Source organism: Mauremys mutica, chromosome 4, assembly GCF_020497125.1.
Source record: "Mauremys mutica isolate MM-2020 ecotype Southern chromosome 4, ASM2049712v1, whole genome shotgun sequence".
In the NCBI taxonomy this organism is placed as follows: domain Eukaryota; kingdom Metazoa; phylum Chordata; order Testudines; family Geoemydidae; genus Mauremys; species Mauremys mutica.
The window spans coordinates 136272137-136294215 of record NC_059075.1 but is presented as its reverse complement, the minus strand read 5'-3'; the positions used below and the strand labels follow the sequence as shown (position 1 = coordinate 136294215).

The 22079-nt window shown below is 46.1% G+C and overlaps 3 protein-coding genes across 4 annotated transcripts in view; 2 read left to right on the top strand and 1 right to left on the bottom strand.

Moving 5' to 3' along the window:
- Window positions 1–430: 430 nt before the first annotated feature.
- LOC123368438 (acidic mammalian chitinase-like) lies at window positions 431–8667 on the top strand. The gene is made up of 11 exons (XM_045013221.1): window positions 431–455; window positions 1359–1388; window positions 2939–3140; window positions 4075–4131; window positions 4238–4403; window positions 5545–5669; window positions 6126–6249; window positions 6454–6639; window positions 7185–7304; window positions 7427–7568; window positions 8375–8667. The coding sequence occupies exons 1-11, from the start codon at window positions 431–433 to the stop codon at window positions 8665–8667; spliced, it is 1470 nt and encodes a 489-aa protein (XP_044869156.1).
- A 3398-nt stretch (window positions 8668–12065) lies between these two features.
- PIFO (primary cilia formation) overlaps window positions 12066–22079 on the top strand; it is a 25720-nt gene continuing 15706 nt past the window's right edge. The window contains exons 1-6 of one of the 2 annotated variants that reach the window (XM_045013226.1): window positions 12066–12173; window positions 13071–13213; window positions 13796–13894; window positions 15135–15268; window positions 17067–17184; window positions 17973–18203. In XM_045013226.1, coding sequence (XP_044869161.1) covers window positions 12149–12173; window positions 13071–13213; window positions 13796–13894; window positions 15135–15268; window positions 17067–17184; window positions 17973–18041 — 588 coding nt within the window. In that variant the 5' untranslated portion in view covers window positions 12066–12148 and the 3' untranslated portion in view covers window positions 18042–18203. Of the gene's footprint in view, window positions 12174–13070; window positions 13214–13795; window positions 13895–15134; window positions 15269–17066; window positions 17185–17972; window positions 18204–22079 lie in introns of those variants that run through there. The other variant, XM_045013227.1, reaches the window with a different exon arrangement.
- LOC123368439 (acidic mammalian chitinase-like) overlaps window positions 19778–22079 on the bottom strand; it is a 14289-nt gene continuing 11987 nt past the window's right edge. The window contains exons 10-13 of the transcript XR_006578779.1: window positions 21335–21523; window positions 21070–21126; window positions 20289–20450; window positions 19778–19964 (exon numbers count right to left, since the gene is read on the bottom strand). The gene's annotated coding sequence lies outside the window, so the exon portion shown is untranslated. The remainder of the gene's footprint in view (window positions 19965–20288; window positions 20451–21069; window positions 21127–21334; window positions 21524–22079) is intronic.

The window sequence follows — 22079 nt, the reverse complement described above, 5'->3', positions numbered from 1 at the left end:
CTTGGCATCCCCAATCTTATTCAAATAACCATATTTACAGTTGTTTTATCTAGTACCATTCAACAAACCTATTAAAAGGTTATTTGCATTGCAAATAATACATTACAATACATTTTAATTAGAGACATTAAAATTGTATAAGAACCAGCGCATTGGAAAATTGATGCTTATCTTTTATATCTCCTTAGGTCTGCCCTTTCCACATTGGCAGGACTATTATATAAGATAGGTTACCTAGAAAATGGCATCTATTGTATTACAAAGGGAGGTTGGAAAGTTTTGTTGATTTATCCATTAGCTAACCATTAAACTTTGTTAGATACAGCATCGTTCGGGTCTCTTTGGTGACAAGGTGACCGTATGATAAAGAAGGAGGCACATGGTATAAAAGGACGAGAGAAACGTCATTGGATCAGTACAGAAGTAAATCATGGCCAAGCTGATCCTCCTCACTGGTAAGTCCATGCATATCATTTTATATTGGCACATAACTTTATTTTCACAAGAACTGTGCAGCTATATTTTTGATCTCTTTAAGCTGCAGTTCTATTCTGCAAAGCGACTTAGCACATCAGTAGGTCCTTACAGAGCACTCATTCTGTGCTGCATACAAGCATGTGCCAAAGATCAGATTCACCATACTAAATTAAGCCAGTTGGTCCATCTAGACCAGTGGTTTTCAACCTGTGGTCTGCAGATCCCTGGGGGTTCGCAGACTAGGTCTAAGGGGTCTGCAAAAGGTTGTCATTACCTTATAACAGTGGTTTTCAATCTGTGGTGCCTAGACTATGTCTAAGATTTCCAAAGGCGTCCACACCTCCATTCAAATTTTTTTAGGGGTCCGCAAATGCAAAAGGGTTGAAAACCACTGATCTAGAATGGTACTTTGCCCATAGCAGTGGACAATGCCTGTGCTTGGAAGAAGGTCAAAGAACTTCCCAATGATTCACCAACCAATTGCGCAATGCTGTGCATAGGATGGAAAATTCCTTCCTGACCACCTAAGGCATCAGTTTAACAGCCTGAGACATGATATTTGATCACTCCTATCCTCAGGACTTATTGTCAATTATCTGACATTCTTTATAAATACGGCTACAGTATTTGATTCAATGATTGAATGATGCATGCTAAATTCAATCCCTGAATAGCTACAACTTCCATTGATATTACTTATTCATAGGCAGGATTTGACCACTTGTTTGCTTGGTAAGTCCTTGGGAAGGTCTTATTCATGAGTGCAATAGGGCATCTTATGACTGGAACTGATTGGCGGTATTTGAGCCCTAGGCTTGTGAACTGTTTGTGCATTTTGCATTTTATTCAGATGGTTTCTTTACTTTTGCTTTTCTTGACAGGTCTGGCACTTTTGCTGAATGCTCAGCTGGGTGAGTATTTTTCTTAAATGACTTTGCTCTTTCTTTGGTGTTTACCATATCTTACTTGTTTTATGTCCCACCCATGAATTAAGCCCTATATAACTATTTTCAATGTCTGAGGCTCATTTAAAATGGATCCAAATAAAACAGTGATGTCCCGTCTACATCCCACTCACATAGCCCCTCTACAGGAGATAGCAGTCGAACAGCTAGAGATACATAGAGCATGGTGAACAAACAATTCTGGGAATGGGCAACAGGGGATGGATCACTTGATGATTACCTGGTCTGTTCATTCCCTCTGGGGCACCTGGTAGTGGCCACCATTGGAAGACAGGATACTGGGCTAGAAGGACCCATTGGTCTGACCCAGTATGGCCATGTTTATGTTCATCCACAATGGCAAGTATAGAAAAACAGGAAAGCATAAAATAAATATAAACACTTAGATATAACCCATCCCGTGGTTCCTTACAGATCTAAATTGTATGAGGAGCAAGATGGGCTTTAAGGAGAGCTCAAAATTCAAATGCATGGCATTCATAATTTAATCAGTGCACTCAGAACAGTGCATTAAACCACCACATTCAATCAGTGACCAAGCTCCATTTTCCTCCTCCGCTGGACAAAACTGATGAGCTGTTCTGTTGTTTTAAAGGTATAAAGGTATAAAATCGACATAAAATTGAGAAGCTCTGATTCTCCTGTCACTTACGCTAGTTTTACTAATAGTATAACACTACTGACTTCAGTGGCATCACTCCTGATTTACACCCTTGTGAGTGAGTGGAGAATCAAATCCATAATTGATATTGACTAGAGCTGGTTGAAATTTTTAAGTTTTGTTTTTGGGGTTGTTGTTTCTTTTAAATCACCCAAGCAGCTGGTGATACTTTTTGAAAATGAAAATGTTGACTTTTCAAAATCATAAATGTTCAGATTTGAATAAAAGGGGGAAACCGTTTTTTTTTATTCCCTCCTTTTTATCAGCTCTCATATTAATAGAATAGACCAATGCCTACGAATTCAAATAATACTGTTTGCCTGTCATAATTAGCAATGCTATCCAACCTTGCCATTAGGAGCTTGGTTGCTTCCATCATTAGTATCTTCAGTGGGTTAATCAGGATATCTGGATTATATCATCAAGACATTAACTGGACCTTCATGGGCTCATTCATAGCTTCTACATTTTATGAATTGTGGTTCCACAGACGCTGGTACCAGGCCTAAATGGGGGAGTTTGAAGGAACAATACAGTCTTCCATTCCTATGTTTCTACACTGTGCAAAAATGCTGCATTTTTCCTGAGGGTTTATTTTGTCAGCATTGACTTTACTGAAACTAAAGCAGCAACCACTGTGTTTGGTTTTCAGAGTTGGGTCTTAAAGAATTAGAATGCTCTCCTTTAGAACATCATCATCATCTCTATCCTGAGGTCCCATTTGGTGTAGCCAGAAACAGTCCTATCTGTGGCCATGCTTCATTTTCATGAACCAGGGTAGTTGATTATGACAAATATCCCTGTAACATCTCCCCCTCCTCTCGGCCAAAAACAGGTTCTGCCTATCTGCTGACATGCTACTTCACCAACTGGGCCCAGTACAGACCAGGCCTTGGGCGCTTCATGCCTGATAACATCGACCCATGCCTCTGTACTCACCTGATCTATGCCTTTGCGGGCATGAAGAACAACCAGATCACTACCATTGAATGGAACGACCTGACTCTCTACAAATCCTTCAATGGTTTGAAAAACCAGTGAGTAACCCAAATGGCAAGAGACTAAAGATAGATTTGTGCATTAACTAACACCTGACTGTATGTACTACAGATCCTTAAAAACCTCTGCATTATTATGAACAAGGCACTGAGACTCCAGAATGAAGCACAGATGACTTCTAGCTTTATGGATCATGTCTGCACTGCAGGGGCATCTACACAATGCAGGCTGAGCCCCCAAAGTCCTGACCAGCCTGCACTGGGCTCAGCATGAAACCTAGAGACAGTGTCTTCTTTGGCTGCTCCAAAGTGCTAGGCATAGTCCCAAAACACCATAGTAACCACCCTTGAAGACCTGAGGTATTGTTGTAGAGGGAGATGGTACAGCAGCTCAAGAGAATCCATGTCTAGATCATTATTTACCTTCAGTTACTATGATCCTATATCCAAAATAGATTTCTGGGAACTTAAAGCAATATACCCGAGTGTATATTCTATTTATGTATATTATATATAATATGTTCTCATTAAATACAGATCTAAATCAAACTGAGCTAATTTCAGCAATGAGTGACCAATTGGGAGATGGCCTATCAATTTCTAAGGCTCACTTAGGGGTGAAATGTGACACAGTGGATAGGAATCAGACCTGGGGATCCTTTCCTGGCTCTGCCACTAATGTGATGTATGACCTTGGGCAAGTCACTTCCACTCTCTTTGCCTCATTGTCCCCATCTGTAAAACAGAGATAATCAGATGCTTATCCCTCTGTAGAGTGTGCTGAGCTCTATGGCTCTAAAAGAACCACTATAAAGAGCTAAGTATTACTGAGTAAGGCAAAGCAACACAACGAATCTCAGAGCACATTAGTCTCTCTTCTGTCTCAGGACAGCAATTACAATACAGTGGGAAACACCAAACCAGACTTCCTCCGTTTGTTCTTTATTCATACCCCCCATCTCAATCTTTGTAGGAACGGACAACTGAAGACCCTCTTGGCTATCGGAGGATGGAATTTTGGAACAGCTCCGTAAGTCCAACCCATCCCTTTCTCTCTGTCTGCATCCTGGTATTCTGAACATTTGAGGGAGTGAGCCATGCAGCAACCTGACTCCTTTCCCCTTTTTCCTCCCTAGATTTACTGCGATGGTTTCCACTCCCGAGACTCGCCAGACTTTCATCAGCTCCGTCATCACATTCCTGCGCCAGTATGAATTTGATGGGATAGACTTTGACTGGGAATACCCTGGCTCCAGAGGCAGCACAGCTCAGGATAAGGGCCTCTTCACCGTCCTTGTTCAGGTAAGGAGGAAGCCAGCTCCTCGGTGCTGAAAGAAACCTCAGTAAGAAGAAGAAAATAGTCACACTGTTTATACCATGCACTACAAATGCTCCAGAGATACATGTAAAATGTAAAAGCATATATGATACCAACTACTGGTGATATTAGCATAATTATTTATTCATTAATTAACATTCAGCTCAGCAAATGTGCATGGGATTCTATAGGATAGACAAGAATGCAGGATCTGACCATAAATCAGCTATAGGTTTATGATCATATGGAAGAGCCCTTAGTACTTGAAATTTCACAGCTGATGAATATTAAAGGTGTGGGGGGGTGATATTTTCAAAAGTGTGTAAATGACTTAGAAGCTAATGCCCCATTTTCAAAGGTGACCTAAACACTTAGACCCAAATTTTCAAAAGTATCTAGGTGTGTAAAAATGCAGACAGGTGCCTAGTGTGATTTTCAGAAACACCTGAGCACATTAGACACCTAACTCCTCTTAATTTAAATGGGAATTATGCACCTAAACCACTTAGGTGCTTTTGAAAATCTGACTAGGCAACTATCTGCATCTTTAGGTGCTTAAGTGCCTTTGAAAATCTGCCTTCAGGAGTCTAAATGTCATTGAAAAAATCAATGGGACTTGGGCTTTCAAGTGCCGAAGTCACTTTTGAAAGTGGAACTTAGGAGCCTAACTCACTTAGACCAGTGGTTCTCAAACTTTTGTACTGGTGACCCCTTTCACATAGCAAGCCTCTGAGTGCGACCCCCCTTACACATTAAATACATTTTAAATGTATTTAATACCATTATAAATGCAGGAGGCAAAACAGGGTTTAAGGTGGAGGCTGACAGCTCATGACCCTCCTTGTAATAACCTCGCGACCCCCGGAGGGGTCCTGACCCCCAGTTTGAGAACTCCTGACTTAGATGCTTTTGAAAATTTTACCCGTCTTCTTCACATTGCCAGATAGAATTAATAAAACATGGGTGGACAAAAACGATCAGTCTAATGGACCTAGTCTTTGCAGTAAGAATTCTCAAGGAGGGAATGGGGCCATTTCTAATTCACCAGGTACACATTGAGGGTGACCAGTGCTTAGGGTTGCTGCTCCTAACCAATTATGGGGTCTTTTTTTTAATCTGCCTTAGGAAATGTTGGAAGCCTTCGAGCAGGAAGCCAAGCAGGTTAACAAAGCCAGGCTCCTGATCACCGCTGCTGTGGCTGCAGGGCTCTCTAACATTGAGTCAGGCTACCAGATTCCTCAGCTCGGCCAGTGAGTACCATGCTTTCAGATATATTCATCATCCCTAGCTTAAAGCCCGAGACAATGAATATATTTCACTGTGAAAACCAGCTTCATGTCCAAAAGCCTCAAGCCTGGCTGCCGAATTAGGCACCTAAATAAAGAAAGCCCTGATTTTCAAAGGTGCTGGGCACCCACTAAAACCTATGGGAACTCTGGGGCTCAGCACCTCTGAAAACTCAGACCAATATCGATTTAGGTGCTTGACTTGAGGTACTGAAGTTTGAAAAATTTGGTATCAGTGGTGAACTTCTGGCACTTAAAGCAGAATCCATCCTTTATCTACAGAGAATCTTTAAAGTAGATGCTAAAAATACAAGGGCTGTTTATATCACTCTTCTTATTAGGGTTTTAAAAGCCACCATTGTTGAGAAAATGAACCATTCCAAGATGAAGACAATAGTGACGGTAATTTTATCTCCTCAGGTATCTGGACTACTTCCACGTGATGACCTATGACTTCCATGGCTCTTGGGAGGGATATACCGGAGAGAACAGCCCCCTGTTTCAAGGCCCCGCTGACACTGGCAGCAATATCTATCTAAATATTGTAAGTATATCTTGACCAAGATCCTTTAATGCCTATATTGACATAACTGAACTAAGCCCAAAACCCAACATTTTAATTAAATGGATCCAAAGGTTTCTGATAGGAAATTAATAACAAAGAACTGATCCGTGAAAACTTCAGTGATGGAAGAATTTACCTGCCACTTGTGATCCAGAGTCCATAACTCACTGACTGTTTTTATAGGAATATGCCATGAATTACTGGAAGAACAATGGTGCCCCAGCTGAGAAGCTCATTGTTGGATTCCCAGCCTACGGACACACCTTCATCCTGAGCAACCCATCCAACACTGCTGTCGGCGCTTCAACCTCAGGACCGGGGCCTGCTGGACCTTACACGAAACAATCTGGGTTCTGGGGTTACTATGAGGTTTGTGTGCTATGCAGTTGCAGTGCACAAGTGAACAAAAATATCTGCTTGTTAAAACAATCTCAGGCCATCACAATGCATATAAATCAGAGTATAAATATTTCTCTTGGAATAATTGTAACTGAGTATACAGAAAAGCAATTGTGACATCTAATATTAATGAATACTTAATCAACTCCCATCATGGATTAACTGTTTTTCCTCTTTCTGCTTAGTTACTGCTAGAATTAGGCCCAAACCAAAACTCAGGAACCATACACCCTAGACCTCAGGAAGCAGAGAATGAAACATGAATTTAAATTTCGTAGCTTAGCTCCTCAGTGATTGACAATAAAAAGCTGACGTCTGTTTACTGTGTGCTAGAGAACAGGCACCAGTGTATAGGAGCCCACAAGGCCACCAATAAAGTATGAGATGAAAACAAGTGAATCTACTTTGTACAAGTGTTGTTGCTTCAAAACTGCTGTTCCGTTTTCTGTCCATTGGCTATGTGGTTGCAGCAGTGATGGAAGATTTTGTTTCTGTTTCACCCTCACTGTTTTTAGATCTGCACCTTCCTGAAGAATGGAGCCACTCAAGCATGGGATACCCCTCAGGATGTCCCCTATGCTTACCAGGGCAATGAGTGGGTAGGATATGACAACATCAAGAGCTTCAACCTCAAGGTATGATGGGACCTTCTGACCTATCAAAACCAGTGGGATCCCATTCTGCATCACTGTAGTTCCCTGAGTCCCTTTTTTGTAGGGTTTGGTCTAAAATTGCCTTCTTTCCTGGCCCTTAACAGGCTCAGTGGTTAATGAAGAACAACTTTGGCGGTGCTATGGTGTGGACAATTGACCTGGATGACTTCACTGGCACGTTCTGCAACCAGGGCAAATTCCCCTTGATCAGCACCCTGAAGACTGCGCTTGGACTGCAGAGCACTAGTGAGTGACCCCAGCAGGACGGGCTCCCAGAATTAACACCCTTCCCTCAGATGTAGATGAGAATTTGAATACCCCCACTGGTGTATATAATGCTGAGCTGCACCCTCTCAAGAGAAGCAACTTTATATCCCTGCCCACAAATTATCTTCCATTAAGTTCTCCTTTTGTGACTCTGCACCCCACCTTCCTGTCAATGCATGGCTCTTTAGAGAGACCAAATTTGCTGGGATACAAATGAACTGGTTTACTAAGGGGACTCACTGCTGTTGCTAAACTAGCCTGAGCTAGTTTACAGATGCCCCTGCTATCTGGCAGTCTCTTTTAAAGATCTGTGTTCTAAACAACATCCCACTCTGGAAAAAATTAACAGCCGTTCTAATGGGTCCCCTTGGAGATCAATCTCCTTTTACTTGAAGCTTGATTATTTTACATTTCTGGGCCCTGATTGCCCAGTAATTCCACTGATTGCAACAGGTTTACAACAGAGGTGAGTCTGAACCTCTGAATCCATCACAGAGGTACCCACTTATCACCCGATCCAAAACCTGCTTACGCCAATGAAAAGATTCCCATGGATCTCAGTGGGAATTGGATCAGGTCCTTCTTCTTCCAGTTTTTTATGCAGTCATCATGAGGCTCAGCCAGCACACTGTACCTCTCAATGACATCAGGCTGTACATGGTAGTGCCCTGCTTCTAAGCATTGCATCTAATACCATGGTCAGATACTAGAGTGATTGGGCATGTTACAAAATAATGGATTGTTATAGACCGATCTGTATTAAATATCATCATTTTCTGTTTCAGGCTGCACTGCTCCTGCTCAGCCCATTTCTCCAATCACAGAGGCTCCAAATAGCGGAGGAAGTGGCAGTGGAAGCTCTGGTAGTGGCAGCAGCTCCTCCGGTAGCGGCAGCAGCTCCGGTAGTGGCAGCAGCTCTGGTGGCAGTGGGTTCTGTGCTGGCAAAGCCAATGGCCTCTACCCTGTTGCCAACAACAGGAATGCTTTCTGGCACTGTCTGAATGGCATCACTTATGAGCAGTACTGCCAAACTGGCCTGGTCTTTGATACAAGCTGCAGCTGCTGCAACTGGGCATAAACCAGGATCTCCAAGCAGATGAACTCGATCCAAATTCCCTATTGATTTATATATATATCCCTGAAGCCCCAAAATTCTGAAATAAAAGCCTGTAGCATAAGCACTAGTGTGTTTGTCTGTTTTGCTGGACAGTGACTTCAGCATCACTTTTTATTGTTTTAGATTTTTTCTTAGACAATGTGGCATTTTTAATTTGCCCCCAGGAACAGAAATTTTATTCTTTGTATTAATGGATCACCAACTGAGATTGGGGCCCTATTGTGGTAGGCACTGTACATGTACACAATAAGAGACAGTCCTTGCCCCCAAAGAGTTTACAATCAAGCTGACAAGCACACAAGACAAGATAAAGGAAGGTTTATTATCCCCATTTTGGGGAGTTTAGAGAGACAGAATAACATGCTCAAGGTCACACAATGGGGTCTATTAGCAAAGTCAGGAATGAACTCCTAAATACCAAACCAATTGGTTAATCACAAACCAATCAACCAATATTGTTCTCAAGGAACATGTGTGTCCCAAAGTGTGAAATGTGCCATTTAAAACAGTGTTTTTAATCATACTGTTACCTAGACCTTTGCTGAGCAGAACAAAACACAACAGTAAAAACACCAGAGGCCATGAGAGTCTTGGCTAGCACTCCCATAGTTGCTCCCAGCAATGGAGCAGCACCCATATTAACAACAGTGGGAAATTTCTGGCCAGTAAGTTGAGTGAAGAAATCCTCCCAAAAGGAGCCAAATCCAGCATTCTGCCCACTAGTGCCAACTGCACACTTTGACAACCATAACAGCAGCTCCTACTGCCTCAAACATAGGTGAGATAAGAAATAAGATGCTGGCAGAGTTAACTCAGACTAAGATGGATTTTTAAGCATGGGGCAGGGGAAAACATGAGAAATTTTGAAAGAACTGAGATTTATTTTGGTGCTTTGGAAAAAAAGACATGCTGGAGGTGTTGCTATTCTATTCTGCTCTGCTTTTATCATTTGTTTTGTATTGTGATAGTACCTAGGACCCCTGGACATGGACCGGGACCCTATTGTGCTAGGTGCTGTACGAACACAGAAACAAAAGATGATTCTTGCCCCCCCCCCGAGAGATGACCATCTAATAAAACAAGAGACAGCAGCTGGAGATAAAACCAGATGAGGGAAGCACAAGGAAACAATGAGACAATATTGGTCGCAATGACAGGCAGTGGTCTTAGTATGCCAGCTGCCTAACTCCTGCCAATTATAAGACATCTATCCAGAAAGCATCTACAACACTGTGTGTGCCAGGGGATTAGGCGTGTCGGATAGGGATGCTTATAAACATAGGCGCTGCATCTCCTGGCTTGAAGTAGTTTCCATTCCATTACACACAGGCTTTACAGTTTGGTTCAATGGCTCTCAGCACCCCCTCCTCCCACCACACTATGCACATTGTTCCAGGACCCCTGCTTTTAAACATTGCAATATGCTGATAGAAACTGGCTCCATGTAGTATTTCTCATCTCAATTTTCTGTGGCTCGGATGCATATTATTCAGCCCCTTTACTGAGAGTCCCTTTTTGTTAGGTAACCTCCAGAGGTTGGTCCTGGCGGGAGCTACCAGGGTCGGAGACCTCCTGGACTACGACCGGGGAGACTGGCTGGATCCCCTGACGCTCGCTCGGCGGATGGGGCTCTCCAGACCGTGTACTCCCCGGCGCGTACTTCAGGAGGTGAGGGCCGCTTTGCCGCCCACTGCTCGGGCCTACCTCGACCGGGTCCTGCGTGAGGGCACGCCCCGCCCGCCCCCCTCCCCGAGCCCGCCGGACCTTTTCATCGGTCCCCTGCCCCGTAGACCCGACCGGCCCCCCCGCCCCTTCTCCGCAAGCCGGCTGCACGATCTGCAGCCGGTCTGTTTTCAAACCGCGCCAAGGAAACAACTCTACGCGCTCATGCTCCACACCGTTCACTTCCTCACCCTCGTGTCCCGCCCCGACACCAAGTGGCGGGACCTCTTGCCACCTGTGGAGGGTGAGGAGCTCCGGTGGGCCAGCCTGTACTCCACCCTGGTCCCGAGGCCCGCTGGGGATATCAGCTGGCGGCTCCTTCACGGGGCCGTGAGCACGGGCGTGTACTTGGCGCGGTTCACCCCTGTCCCGGACACCTGCCCCTTCTGCGGCGTGAGGGAGACCCTGGCACATGTTTACCTAGAGTGCGCCAGGTTGCGGCCCCTAAACCGGCTCCTCACTGACATTCTGTTACGTTTCTGGCTGCACTTTTCCCCTCACCTCCTTATCCATGCACTCCCTATCTGTGGCCCCACAAAGTCGCGGGACCTCCTGGTCAACCTCCTCCTCACCCTGGCTAAAAAGGCCATCCACGCGACCAGGGAGAGGAGGTTGGCCGACGGAGACTCCTGCGACTGTGGGGCTTGTTTCCGGTCCCTCGTCCGCTCACGTCTCCGGGCGGAGTTCCTCTGGGCGGCGTCCGCTGGCTCCCTTGACGCCTTCGAGGAGCAGTGGGCGCTGTCCGGGGTTCTCTGCTCGGTGTCCCCGTCAGGCTCCCTCCTTATGACCCTTTGACCTCACTCCTGTCCCTGTTCTTTTATTAGTTGTCCCCCGTACTTAGTGGGTTTCTGTGGCCCTGTGGATCCTCCCCTTAGGCTGGGGGGGGGATCCGTTAGCATGGGGCGGGCTTCCGCCCGCCCCCTCTCCCGGATAACCCAATAGATACAAGGCCCCATATAGATAAGTCCAATAAATAATAAACCCATGAAATATTCCCACTCTTACTCTTATTCTTTTATTTATGGTGACAAGTCCTAAAAAGATGAGGAAGAGGGGATTAGGGAAAATGCCTGTTAGCATTACTTACAACTGTATCACTTAATTAACCCCCAAAATGCCATAATGAAATGAAGTAAGCCAGGTCATTTTCAACAAGTCTCTAATGGTGGGTTTAAAAGATCCAATAATGACATATTAAATATTCAGTCTGGAAATACAGGGATTAAAACCCTGCTGCGGACCGGGGATCCGAATGGGTCAGATCAGAGCAGCCTCCCACCATGTCCAGCCTCACTGCGAGCGCGAGACAGGACCGCGGGGCAACAAAACACGAGCCACGCCTTGCCTCAGCTCAGAACCTGCACCAGTGCCCCAAGGGCAGGCAGGCAGCCCCCGCGCTGCACGGCTCCGCCGGGGCTGCTGTTGTTTTTGGCTCTGGCAGAGAATGAAGGACCCGGCTCCGCCTGCAAATATCTGCTCCCTGCGGCGCATCCCTGCGGGACCGATCTGCTGCGAGCAGGGCGCCGCGGCCAGTTGCCCCCCGGTCCCTGGGGCTGCAGCGCGCCGCTGAGTAGAGGCGTTAGGCGCCCGCTTGCAGGTGCGCGGGGGGCGCGCGCGGCCCCGGCCCATCGGGGATCCCGGGATTCTCCGCCCGCCGGCTCGCGCGGGCCCCGCCCCCTCCCGTGTCCATGGTAACGGGCCGTACACACGGGCAGGCGGCATGATCTGGGAGTGGGAGCTGACAGGTGAGCAGAGCCGTGTCCAGGCGGGGCACCTCCGGGGGGGGCTCCCCCGTCCATCCCGACCCCGCCCACCTCCCGGGGGGCTCCCCCGTCCATCCCGACCCCGCCCACCTCCCGGGGGGCTCCCCCGTCCATCCCGAGCCCACCCACCTCCCGGGGGGGCTCCCCCGCCTGCCTCCGCCCCGGGCACCTCCCGGGGGGCTCCCCCGTCCATCCCGACCCCGCCCACCTCCCGGGGGGCTCCCCCGCCCGCCTCCACCCCGGGGGGCTCCCCCGTCCATCCCGAGCCCACCCACCTCCCGGGGGGGCTCCCCCGTCCATCCCGAGCCCTGGCACCTCCCGGGGGGCTCCCCCGTCCGCCTCCACCCCGGGCACCTCCGGGGGGGCTCCCCCGTCCATCCCGACCCTGCCCACCTCCCGGGGGGGCTCCCCCGCCCGCCTCCACCCCCGCCCACCTCCCGGGGGGGCTCCCCCGCCCGCCTCCACCCCCGGGCACCTCCCGGGGGGGCTCCCCCGTCCATCCCGACCCCACCCACCTCCCGGGGGGCTCCCCCGTCCATCCCGACCCCGCCCACCTCCCGGGGGGCTCCCCCGTCCGCCTCCACCCCGGGCACCTCCGGGGGGGCTCCCCCGTCCACCCCGACCCCGCCCACCTCCACCCCAGGCACCTCCCGGGGGGGCTCCCCCGTCCATCCCGAGCCCTGGCACCTCTCAGGGGGCTCCCCCGTCCATCCCAAGCCCTGGCACCTCTCGGGGGGCTCCCCTGGCCGTACCCAACGTGGGCTCCCCTCTCAGTGCTGAGCAGATCCACCTCCTGTGGATAAATCACACCCCATGCAGTGGAGGCAGGTCCCCACTTGCTTGTTCTAACTACAGCTTTGTTGTTTCTTGCATCTGTAGCGGTGCAGAAGCGAAACTCGTTTGGATCATGTCAAGGGAGGAAAATTTTCCCCTTTCACCATGCCCCAGACAGACTGGGGAACCAGCTGGTCCCCATCCTTGGGGACCCCTATCGTGGGCCCGGGAGTTACGACAATGACGAGGTGAGTCATTCTGCAATAGAGCTCCCATCCCAGGGTACTAGGATGAAGTAGTAGCTTGTGTCACCAACCAAGATTGAGGCTCACCTGGGCTGGGGGCTGCATATATATTTAATTAGACAGTCCCAGCCATGGAAAACTGTCTATAGAGAGGAGGGGAAATTTTTTCAAGAGCACATAAGTGACTTAGACTCCTAAGTCCCATTTTCAAATCAAATGTGACTTAAGGAGCCTAAGTTTCACTTGAAAGTCAAACACTTTTAAAAATTGTACCCAATAGAAACAAAAGGCGGCATTATTATCCCTCATTTTCCAGCTGAGGCACAGAAAGAATTAAGTGACTTCCCCTGAGTCACACACAGAGGCTGTGACACAGCCAGGAATTGAAGCCACATCTGATTCCCTGCCTCCTGCTTTAATCACAAGACCATCCCACCCGTGACAGTGAAAATTGAAAAAAGGCCTTTTCCTGAGATGAGACTTTAACAACAATTTGGTCTCTAGCTGCTCAAACGCATTAAACCTTAAACTAATGTGAATGACATCATAACTGGCACTAAGCACACCTCTGCTTTTTACATACAGAGGAGTAGCATGGTATATGCCTTGACTCATAAACCAGAGAGCATCAAAGGTTACGTACTGGGAGCAAGAACATCCTTACGTTTCCCACCAGATTGCAAGGTAAGGAAAGCACTCTCTACTGTGCGTCATGGCTGCTGCATGTTCCTGTGGGTGGTTAAAAAAATGAATGCACTGTAATTCCATCACAAGTGCCTGCAATATGTATGTCCAATTTCCATTCACTTTGTTGGCTCCTGCAGATATTTGATTACAGAATTAAGCACGTAAGGCCAGATTTTCCAAAGCATCCCTCCATCTATTTAAGCACCTAAATAAGTGGCCCAATTTTCAGAATCACTGAACATGCTGGGTGTGCATTGGATGCTGAGCTCTTTAGCAATTCTGGTCCCTGGTTCACACAAATTTAAAAGGAGTCTCTGAAATTTTGGGGGGAGAAAATGCTTTTTCATTTACTAGTCACAGCTCTATAAAAATAAGAGTTCTACAAGGATTGCTAGTTTAGAAATTTATTCACTCTAGGTGAAATTCTCCCTTGTGCTGAAGGCTAGAAATTAAGTGATGAGTGGATCTTATGCTGATCCTCTGGCCAGTGTTGAATTTCTCCCTCGGTTGCATATACATATTTCATTATAGATTATTCTGATATGCTGAAGTGTGGGGAAATTATTCAACTATCCCCTCTCTACAGACGATAAAGTAACCAAATACAAGGAAACCTTCTGTCCCCTTCATTGCTTGAACTTCTTAACCTGCTGAAGTAGCTCTGTGTTCTTACCTTCCTCAACCAAGAGGATGTTTATCAGAAATAGATGCTGTTTATGAATTACAGATGATGCCTAGAAACAATGGTGATGGGCACTTCAGAAATAGAGTAGATCAGTTAAAGGGACAAACACAGACCAAAGTCTCGATGCTCAGTAATTGTAGGTTTCCACAGAAATATCCTGCATACCTTCAGATCTCTTCATTGCTCCCAGAAGATGATAATTTTAGGAGCGATAGGGCACATACTGATATAAGATTAGTAGGAAAGTTTCATAGACGCCTCCAAGAAAACCACCCAGCTTTAAGATTTGTGCTTTTTGGCCAAAGCATCTCTAGCAATCCAAAAACAGAACAAAATTACAGAATTACCAAAATATATGGGTCCTGTCCTGATTCTTATTTACACTCAAGCCACTTTAAACTGCTTTAGCAGCGTGCGTACATTTACATTTGCAATCACTTTAAAGCCCCTTGACACTGTCAGAGCAGCCAGACTGTAAATGAGCATCAGGCCTCTGGTGCTAACTTTTTTTTTTCTTTTCTTTTCTTTTTTAATCTGCTACCTTATAAATAGACTGAGACTCCTGGCCCTGGAACACACCAATCAGCATGGGGCAAAGACCGAAAGTTCCAGCCTGCCTACGCCCCATTTTCCATCAAGACATCACGATTTCCACAGAAGGCTCTGGATAGAGAGCTTTTCCCTGGGTACCATAAATCTGTTTCTCACTCCTTTCGTAGCAAGGTAAAATTCTGCCTAGACATTAAGGGATAGCATTGCAGAGGCACAAATGGGAGGTAGGCAACTGCATGCTCGAACTGCCTTGTGTTGTGTACCTTGAAAGTCTCACAAGGAGCAAAGCAGTGGAGAATGAGGCCCAAAATCCTGCTTTCATAAAATAGAATGAATTCACTATGAATTTGTTGCAGGGATCTCTCATTTCTTTTCATCTTTTGACATGTTTGCAGTGTACCTTGAGTCTGGTGGAAGGACTGGATCAAATACATAGAGGTCAAATACATAGAGGAGAGATGTAACCAGGGACTGCCCCAATAGCAATGCCTAATCTATTTCATAAATGATCTGAAAAAAGGAGTAAACAGTGAGGTGGCAAAATTTGCAGATGATACAAAACTACTCAAGATGGTTAAGTCCCAGGCAGACTGTGAAGAGTTACAAAAGGATCTCACAAAACTGGGTGACTGGGCAACAAAATGGCAGATGAAATTCAATGTTGATAAATGCAAAGTAATGCACATTGAAAAACATAATCCCAACTATACATATAAAATGATGGGGTCTAAATTAGCTATTACCACTCAAGAAAGAGATTTTGGAGACATTGTGTATAGTTCTCTGAAAACATCCACTCATCCATCCATGGCAGTCAAAAAAAATGAACAGAATGTTGGGAATCATTAAGAAAGGAATACAGAAAATATCATATTGCCTCTATATAAATCCATAGTACACCCACATCTTGAATACTGCGTGCAGATGTGGTCACCCCATCTCAAAAAAGATATATTGGCATTGGAAAAGGTTCAGAAAAGGGCAACAAAAATTATTAGGAGTATGGAACGGCTTCCGTATGAGGAGAGATTAATAAAACTGGGACTTTTCAACTTGGAAAAGAGATGACTAAAGGGGGATATAAGGGTCTATAAAATCATGACTGATGTGGAGAAAGTAAATAAGGACGCGTTATTTACTCTTCATAACACAAGAACTAGGGGTCACCAAATGAAATTAATAGGCAGAAGATTTAGAACAAAGAAAAGGAAGTATTTTTTCACACAACGCAGTCAACCTGTGGAACTCCTTGCCAGAGGATGTTGTGAAGGCCAAGACTATAACAGGGTACAAAAAAGAACTAGATAAGTTCATGGAGAATAGGTCCATCAATGGCTATTAGCCAGGATGGGCAAGGATGGTGTCCCTAGCCTCTGTTTGCCAGAAGCTGCAAGTGGACAACAGGGGGTGGATCATTTGATGATTACCTGCTCTGTTCATTCCCTCTAAAGCACCTAGCAAGAAGACAGGATCCTGAGCTAGATGGATCTTTGGTCTGACCCAGTATGGCCGTTCTTATGTAATGACTACTCAAGATTTAGAATCCCAGTATGATGAACCAAAGACCAGATCATACACATCTCCCAGTGGATCAATGAGGCACTTGTAAACAGGAGCACCGCCAGCTTTTTTGGCACCCTAGGCGGCAGAAGTTCCCACCCCCGAAATGCTGCCCCCGACAGAGGCGGCGGAAGGTCCCATCCTCGAAATGCCGCCCCCGACAGAGGTGACGGAAGGTCCCGCCCCCAAAATGCCGACAACAACCAGGGCGGCCGAAGATCCGGCCGCCACCCCCCAAATGTCAGCGCCCTAGGCGACTGCCGAGGTCACCTAATGGGTTGCGCCAGCCCTGCTTGTAAATCAGCAGAGTATAAACTCCATGTGTAAGTCAGTTGCAGAAATGAGATATATTTTGTGTTCATCTTCCTTTAGACCTGGAACTTATGAAGCAGACAAGTTGCCACATAAGAAAATCACCTGGCCAATGAAGTTTGGGTCTCCAGATTGGTCTTTAGTACCAATGCCAGAGAGGAGGACTCTGAGAACAGAGGTATGGAATTTATGTATAGGCATCCACATAGTTATTCTTTACTCTTGAGATGGGACTTGGTTGATCAAGACATCAGACAAAGGAAATAGTATGGATACCCAGAGGGACTAATGTCATTCTCCTTGTGCAGCATGCTGTACATACAGAAAGAGAGGAAAATTGCTAGAAATCCAAGGGGCTTGGAAGCAATGGGAAGGAAACATGACTGTTAATGAAGTTACAGTTGGGCATGCAGGGACTAAGTTACAGAATGGGTCTGTAGAGAGGGCTGAAACAGTAAACTGTAAGTTATCTAGGACAGGACAATTCCAGGATAAGGACATAAAGACCCTCATAAAGGGGAGAGGGATAGGTCAGTGGTTTGAGCATTGGCCTGCTAAACCCAGCGTTGTGAGTTCAATGCTTGAGGGGGCCATTTAGGTATCTGGGGCAAAATCTGTACTTGGTCCTGTTAGTGAAGGCAGGGGACTGGACTCCATGACCTTTCACTAGTCCCTTCCAGCTCTTTGAGATAGGTATATCTCTCTATATAGAGAGAGATATACCTATTTTATTATAGGCTAGTGCAATGTCTCATGTTTCCTCTAGTGCTAATCCACATAGAGGCTAAAACTGCCAGCAGCTAATGAGAGTAGTCCTGTAACTCAAGTGGTAGAGATTCAATGTTCAAACCACACTCACGACCCACACTGGGGCTTCTTAAACTTGCCTATTGCTTTCAATGCTGTTTTACAATGTGCTCTACTTTTAAAAGCTGTTACATCCATCAATATTTATTTCTATTTTAGCTGATTACAGATAAAGAATTCAGGAAACATCGGAATCGATTGGCCTACTTGAGCTTATACTACAGCTGAATAGTTCTACCCATCAGAGCATATCTTTTCCTTTCCAATTAAGCTTCTCTGTTCTGTTTTTAGCAGCACCAAGAATTGGGGCGTATGCTATGCTATGTATGCTCTGCTGTGCTATTCTGACTCCAAAATTAGGCTGCTTCATAAAGAACTGATCAGTGTTTACATTAGGGTTTAACTGGTGTCATTTCATTTAAAAAAAAAAAGTCAGGTTTAGAACATGCTCCAGTGTCAAAGTGTATGTCTTCAGTATGTGTGTGGGCGGAGTTTAAATAACAGTATGGCTTTTGATGCTAGTGGGTTTGATTCTCTATTGGGTCTTGCACTGTGATTGACAGTAGTGGAAGGTGGGTGTGAAAGGCTAGCAAATCAGAATGTGCAGGAATAAGCAAAGTAGTGGCGGATCAGGCCCAGTGGCTATATTTGGAATGGCAGTAATAGTGTTGGTGCTGCGTTTCCAGCCAGCAGCAGCTGGTTATGTTCACCTAATAAGCCTGAAGCTCCTAGTCATGTAGGTTGAAATCAAGAGGAGTTAGGCTCCTAAATGCCTTTTAGGTTCTGGCCCATATCACTTGTTGCTCTTTCACCGAGATTGTGATGGAAGTCAGATGCTACCAAAAGGTCATTGGCTGTGGATCTTGAAAGTCTGCTTAGAGTTAATGAAAAATAGAAGGTGGGTTTTTCTCTAGCAGTGTCCTGCATATTGGAGGACCCCAGAGATGCAAGCTGCCCCAGGGCATATCTACAGTACAAGTTGGAATTCATGACATTTAGGTGGTTTTGGGGGAAAAGTTAGGAAGGGGTTGAAGATGCACTTTTGTCCATTTCCTGTATTCTTTCTTCTCCCACTTCCTTGCATACTTGCAAGTCTCTCAAAGAATAAATGGATTTTGAAACTAGTAATTCAACCACTGGGATGATCCTCCTACATTGTTACTCCCTTCTAGCCACAAGCCCTCCTGCCGCTTCCCCAAAGAAAATTAATAAAATCTAGCAAAAAAAAAAGCAAACTCAGTCCCGAGCAGAGCTTTTACCCAAACAGGGAAAAGTGCCAGAAATTCCATAAAGTCCATTGGAGTCTTTGTTATTGATACTGATTTTACATGGAAGGTGCTCTGATGCTATAGTGAGGGACAGTAGTATAAAACCCTAGGATGCAGGGGCGGCTCCAGGCCCCAGCACGCCAAGCGCGTGCTTGGGGCGGCACGCCGCGGGGGGCGCTCTGCCGGTCGCCGGGAGGGCAGCAGGCAGGCAGCCTTCGGCAGCATGCCTGCGGAGGGTCCACTGGTCCCGTGGCTTCAGTGGAGCTGCGGGACCAGCGGACCCTCCGCAGGCATGCCTGCAGGAGGTCCACTGAAGCCGCAGGACCAGCGGATCCTCCACAGGCATGCCGCCGAAGGCTGCCTGCCTGCCATCCTCCCTGTGACCGGCAGAGCACCCCCCGCAGCATGCTGCCATGCTTGGGGCGGCGAAATGTCTAGAGCCGCCCCTGGTAGGATGGATAGATAATTTCCATGCCAAGCCTGTATTACTTTCTGAAACCATTATAATACAAGGGTAATCCCTTGTCACGGTAAAGCTGGCAGGTTATAGCTCTGAACGCAGAGGCTTTAGTGGCAGTTGCAGATATTTCTTAAGCAAATTATCATCAGTCCTCATAGTAACTGTGCTTCCTCTTATTACAACATCACACTCAGAAATGCGTAGTTTTTCTTGACAGCATAATTTAACTAAATTCATTCTAGGAAATCAGGGACAAGGAGGTAACGTTTGTGCATAGTGTGGGAAGTTCCATTACGCCGGTCATTATATTGTTTTCATACATTTATTCGGAAGCCATGGACTTCAGTGCATTTTCGTTTGTGCAACAGCTGCAGTACAACATTCATGGGATTGCTACTCTTCAGTAAAGTTACAGGAATTCACCTGGAAATTTGTGCACAGGTCACATTACTGAGAGCCTTCACTGTCATAGGGAAAAAACTCAGCTAGTGAACGTACCAAGTCAGCTACATAAAATCTTTCAGATATTCTCTCAATGGAGGAAGATTTCCAGAGGGTTAGATTGATTTATTTCAGTGTGTTAGATTTCTTTGGGACTTGTGGAATTAAAATTACACACTATTTTAGCTTTAATCTTTCCTCAGAACCTAGGGATTTATGACATTATTATTTAATATTTATCTCACTCAAGGGCCGCTTGCCGAGCAGAGCCCCATTGTGTTAGGCACATAAACACTGGCATCTCACCTGGACCAAGATGGTGAAGTGATGCTTGTCCTCAGGGGGGCAGCCCCTAAAACATGTTCAAAGTCCAGGTCGATCCCATCAAACCCATACTGACAGAGGTACCCGATGACAGAGTCAGTGAAAGTTTTGCAGCTAGTGTCTGTGGCCACCATGGTAGTGAACCTGGGAAGAACGGATTTCTTAGTTAGGCTGGAAAACCATCCTCACTTTGGCTCCCAACCCTACTATTCATCAGCAGCGACTCCTCTGTCTATTTTCCTGGTCACCCCTTTTGTAAATGCAGCTCCCTGCCTTCACAGCCCAAGTCAGTCTTCCTTTCATTGTCTCTGCCATCATCTTCATCTATCATCAGAATTGCATATGGTACACAAGTGTCTCTTTCACCATTGTCATCACCTTTAACGTTCCCTTTGTGCCGAGCCCTATGCACACCATTTAAGCCCCCCAAAAGAGGGCTTATTTGGTGCTGGCCCTCTGGACAGGGGTAAATTTCATCTTTGGAACATAAGTGCCACATGAAGACTCTTTTATTCATCACTATCCTAATCTTCAGCCCCCTCTCCCCCCCGATTCTCCTCATCACCATAGCCATCCTCCTCTTCATCACCTCCTCCTTATCCCCTCTTCCTCCATCACCTAGCATTCTCACTATCATTATCCCCATCAACGCCACCCGCTCTGGCGCTGCTCTTGATCAGGGGACCATCAACAGCCATCACTAACGTATCACCAGAATGTTCATTTCCATCCCTAGCCATCACACACAACTCAGGGAACTCACGGCTGGGTCTCAAAGTTCCATCCTCCAATGGCTAGCATGGTGACCATTTTCTTGTTGCTATGGGAGAGAGTAGGTAAAACAGTGAAATATATTTAGAGAGAGCAAGTCATCTGTTTGTTTTTTTTTTAAATCAAGCTTTTCCTTCTAGAAGGGCAGATCCTCAGCTGGTATAAAGAAGTGTCACTCCATTACAGCCAATGGAACGACGTCACTTCACACCAGCTGAGGAGCTGGCCCAGAGATGTAGGAACTGTGAGTTACTGACCATTGAACCGTAGGCAGAGGACATCATTGTTCTATTCGCACAGGGCGATCTCAGTGTTGCTCATGGTGGCAAAGGCATAAGTCACGTAGGTGCAGAAGCATAGGTCCACATTTGCTGGCTTACACATGGCAGGAGCAGGCCTGTCCTGAGAACAGTTAGTGAAATAACAGACCATCTTGTAGGCAGAGCCTGATAGGAAAGAGCATTGAGGGTGGTATCAGGTGTTATTGCTCACTACTGAATGGGGAGAGACTGTTCAGCTACCTGGCTGTCTAACCAACCAGCATCCTGAAAACAACATTAATCCCTGGCTTACTGATCAGAACTACAGATGGTCCTGAATCAGATCTCCAGCTGCTGGATCCTAGCTGGTGTGAATTGATGTGACTCCATCTAACTACAAAAAGAACAGGAGTACTTGTGGCACCTTAGAGACTAACAAATTTATTTGAGCATAAGCTTTTGTGGGCTACAGCCCACTTCTTCGGATGCATAGAATGGAACATATATTGAGGAGATATATATACACATACAGAGCGCATGAAAAGGTGGGAGTTGTCTGAAGAAGTGGGCTGTAGCCCACGAAAGCTTATGCTCAAATAAATGTGTTAGTCTCTAAGGTGCCACAAGTACTCCTGTTCTTTTTGCGGATACAGACTAACACGGCTGCTACTCTGAAACCTGTCATCTAAGTACAGTGGAGCTATGTGTTTTCTGTTTGTATCATTGAAAGCCTCTGTGTTGA

Excerpts from the sequence above, each read along its gene's own strand:
- LOC123368438 (XM_045013221.1), top strand. The coding sequence starts at position 431 with ATGGCCAAGCTGATCCTCCTCACTG. Across the intron at positions 3,141-4,074 it reads TTCAATGGTTTGAAAAACCA|GAACGGACAACTGAAGACCC; the intron begins GTGAGTAACCCA and ends CAATCTTTGTAG. Across the intron at positions 6,640-7,184 it reads GGTTCTGGGGTTACTATGAG|ATCTGCACCTTCCTGAAGAA; the intron begins GTTTGTGTGCTA and ends CACTGTTTTTAG.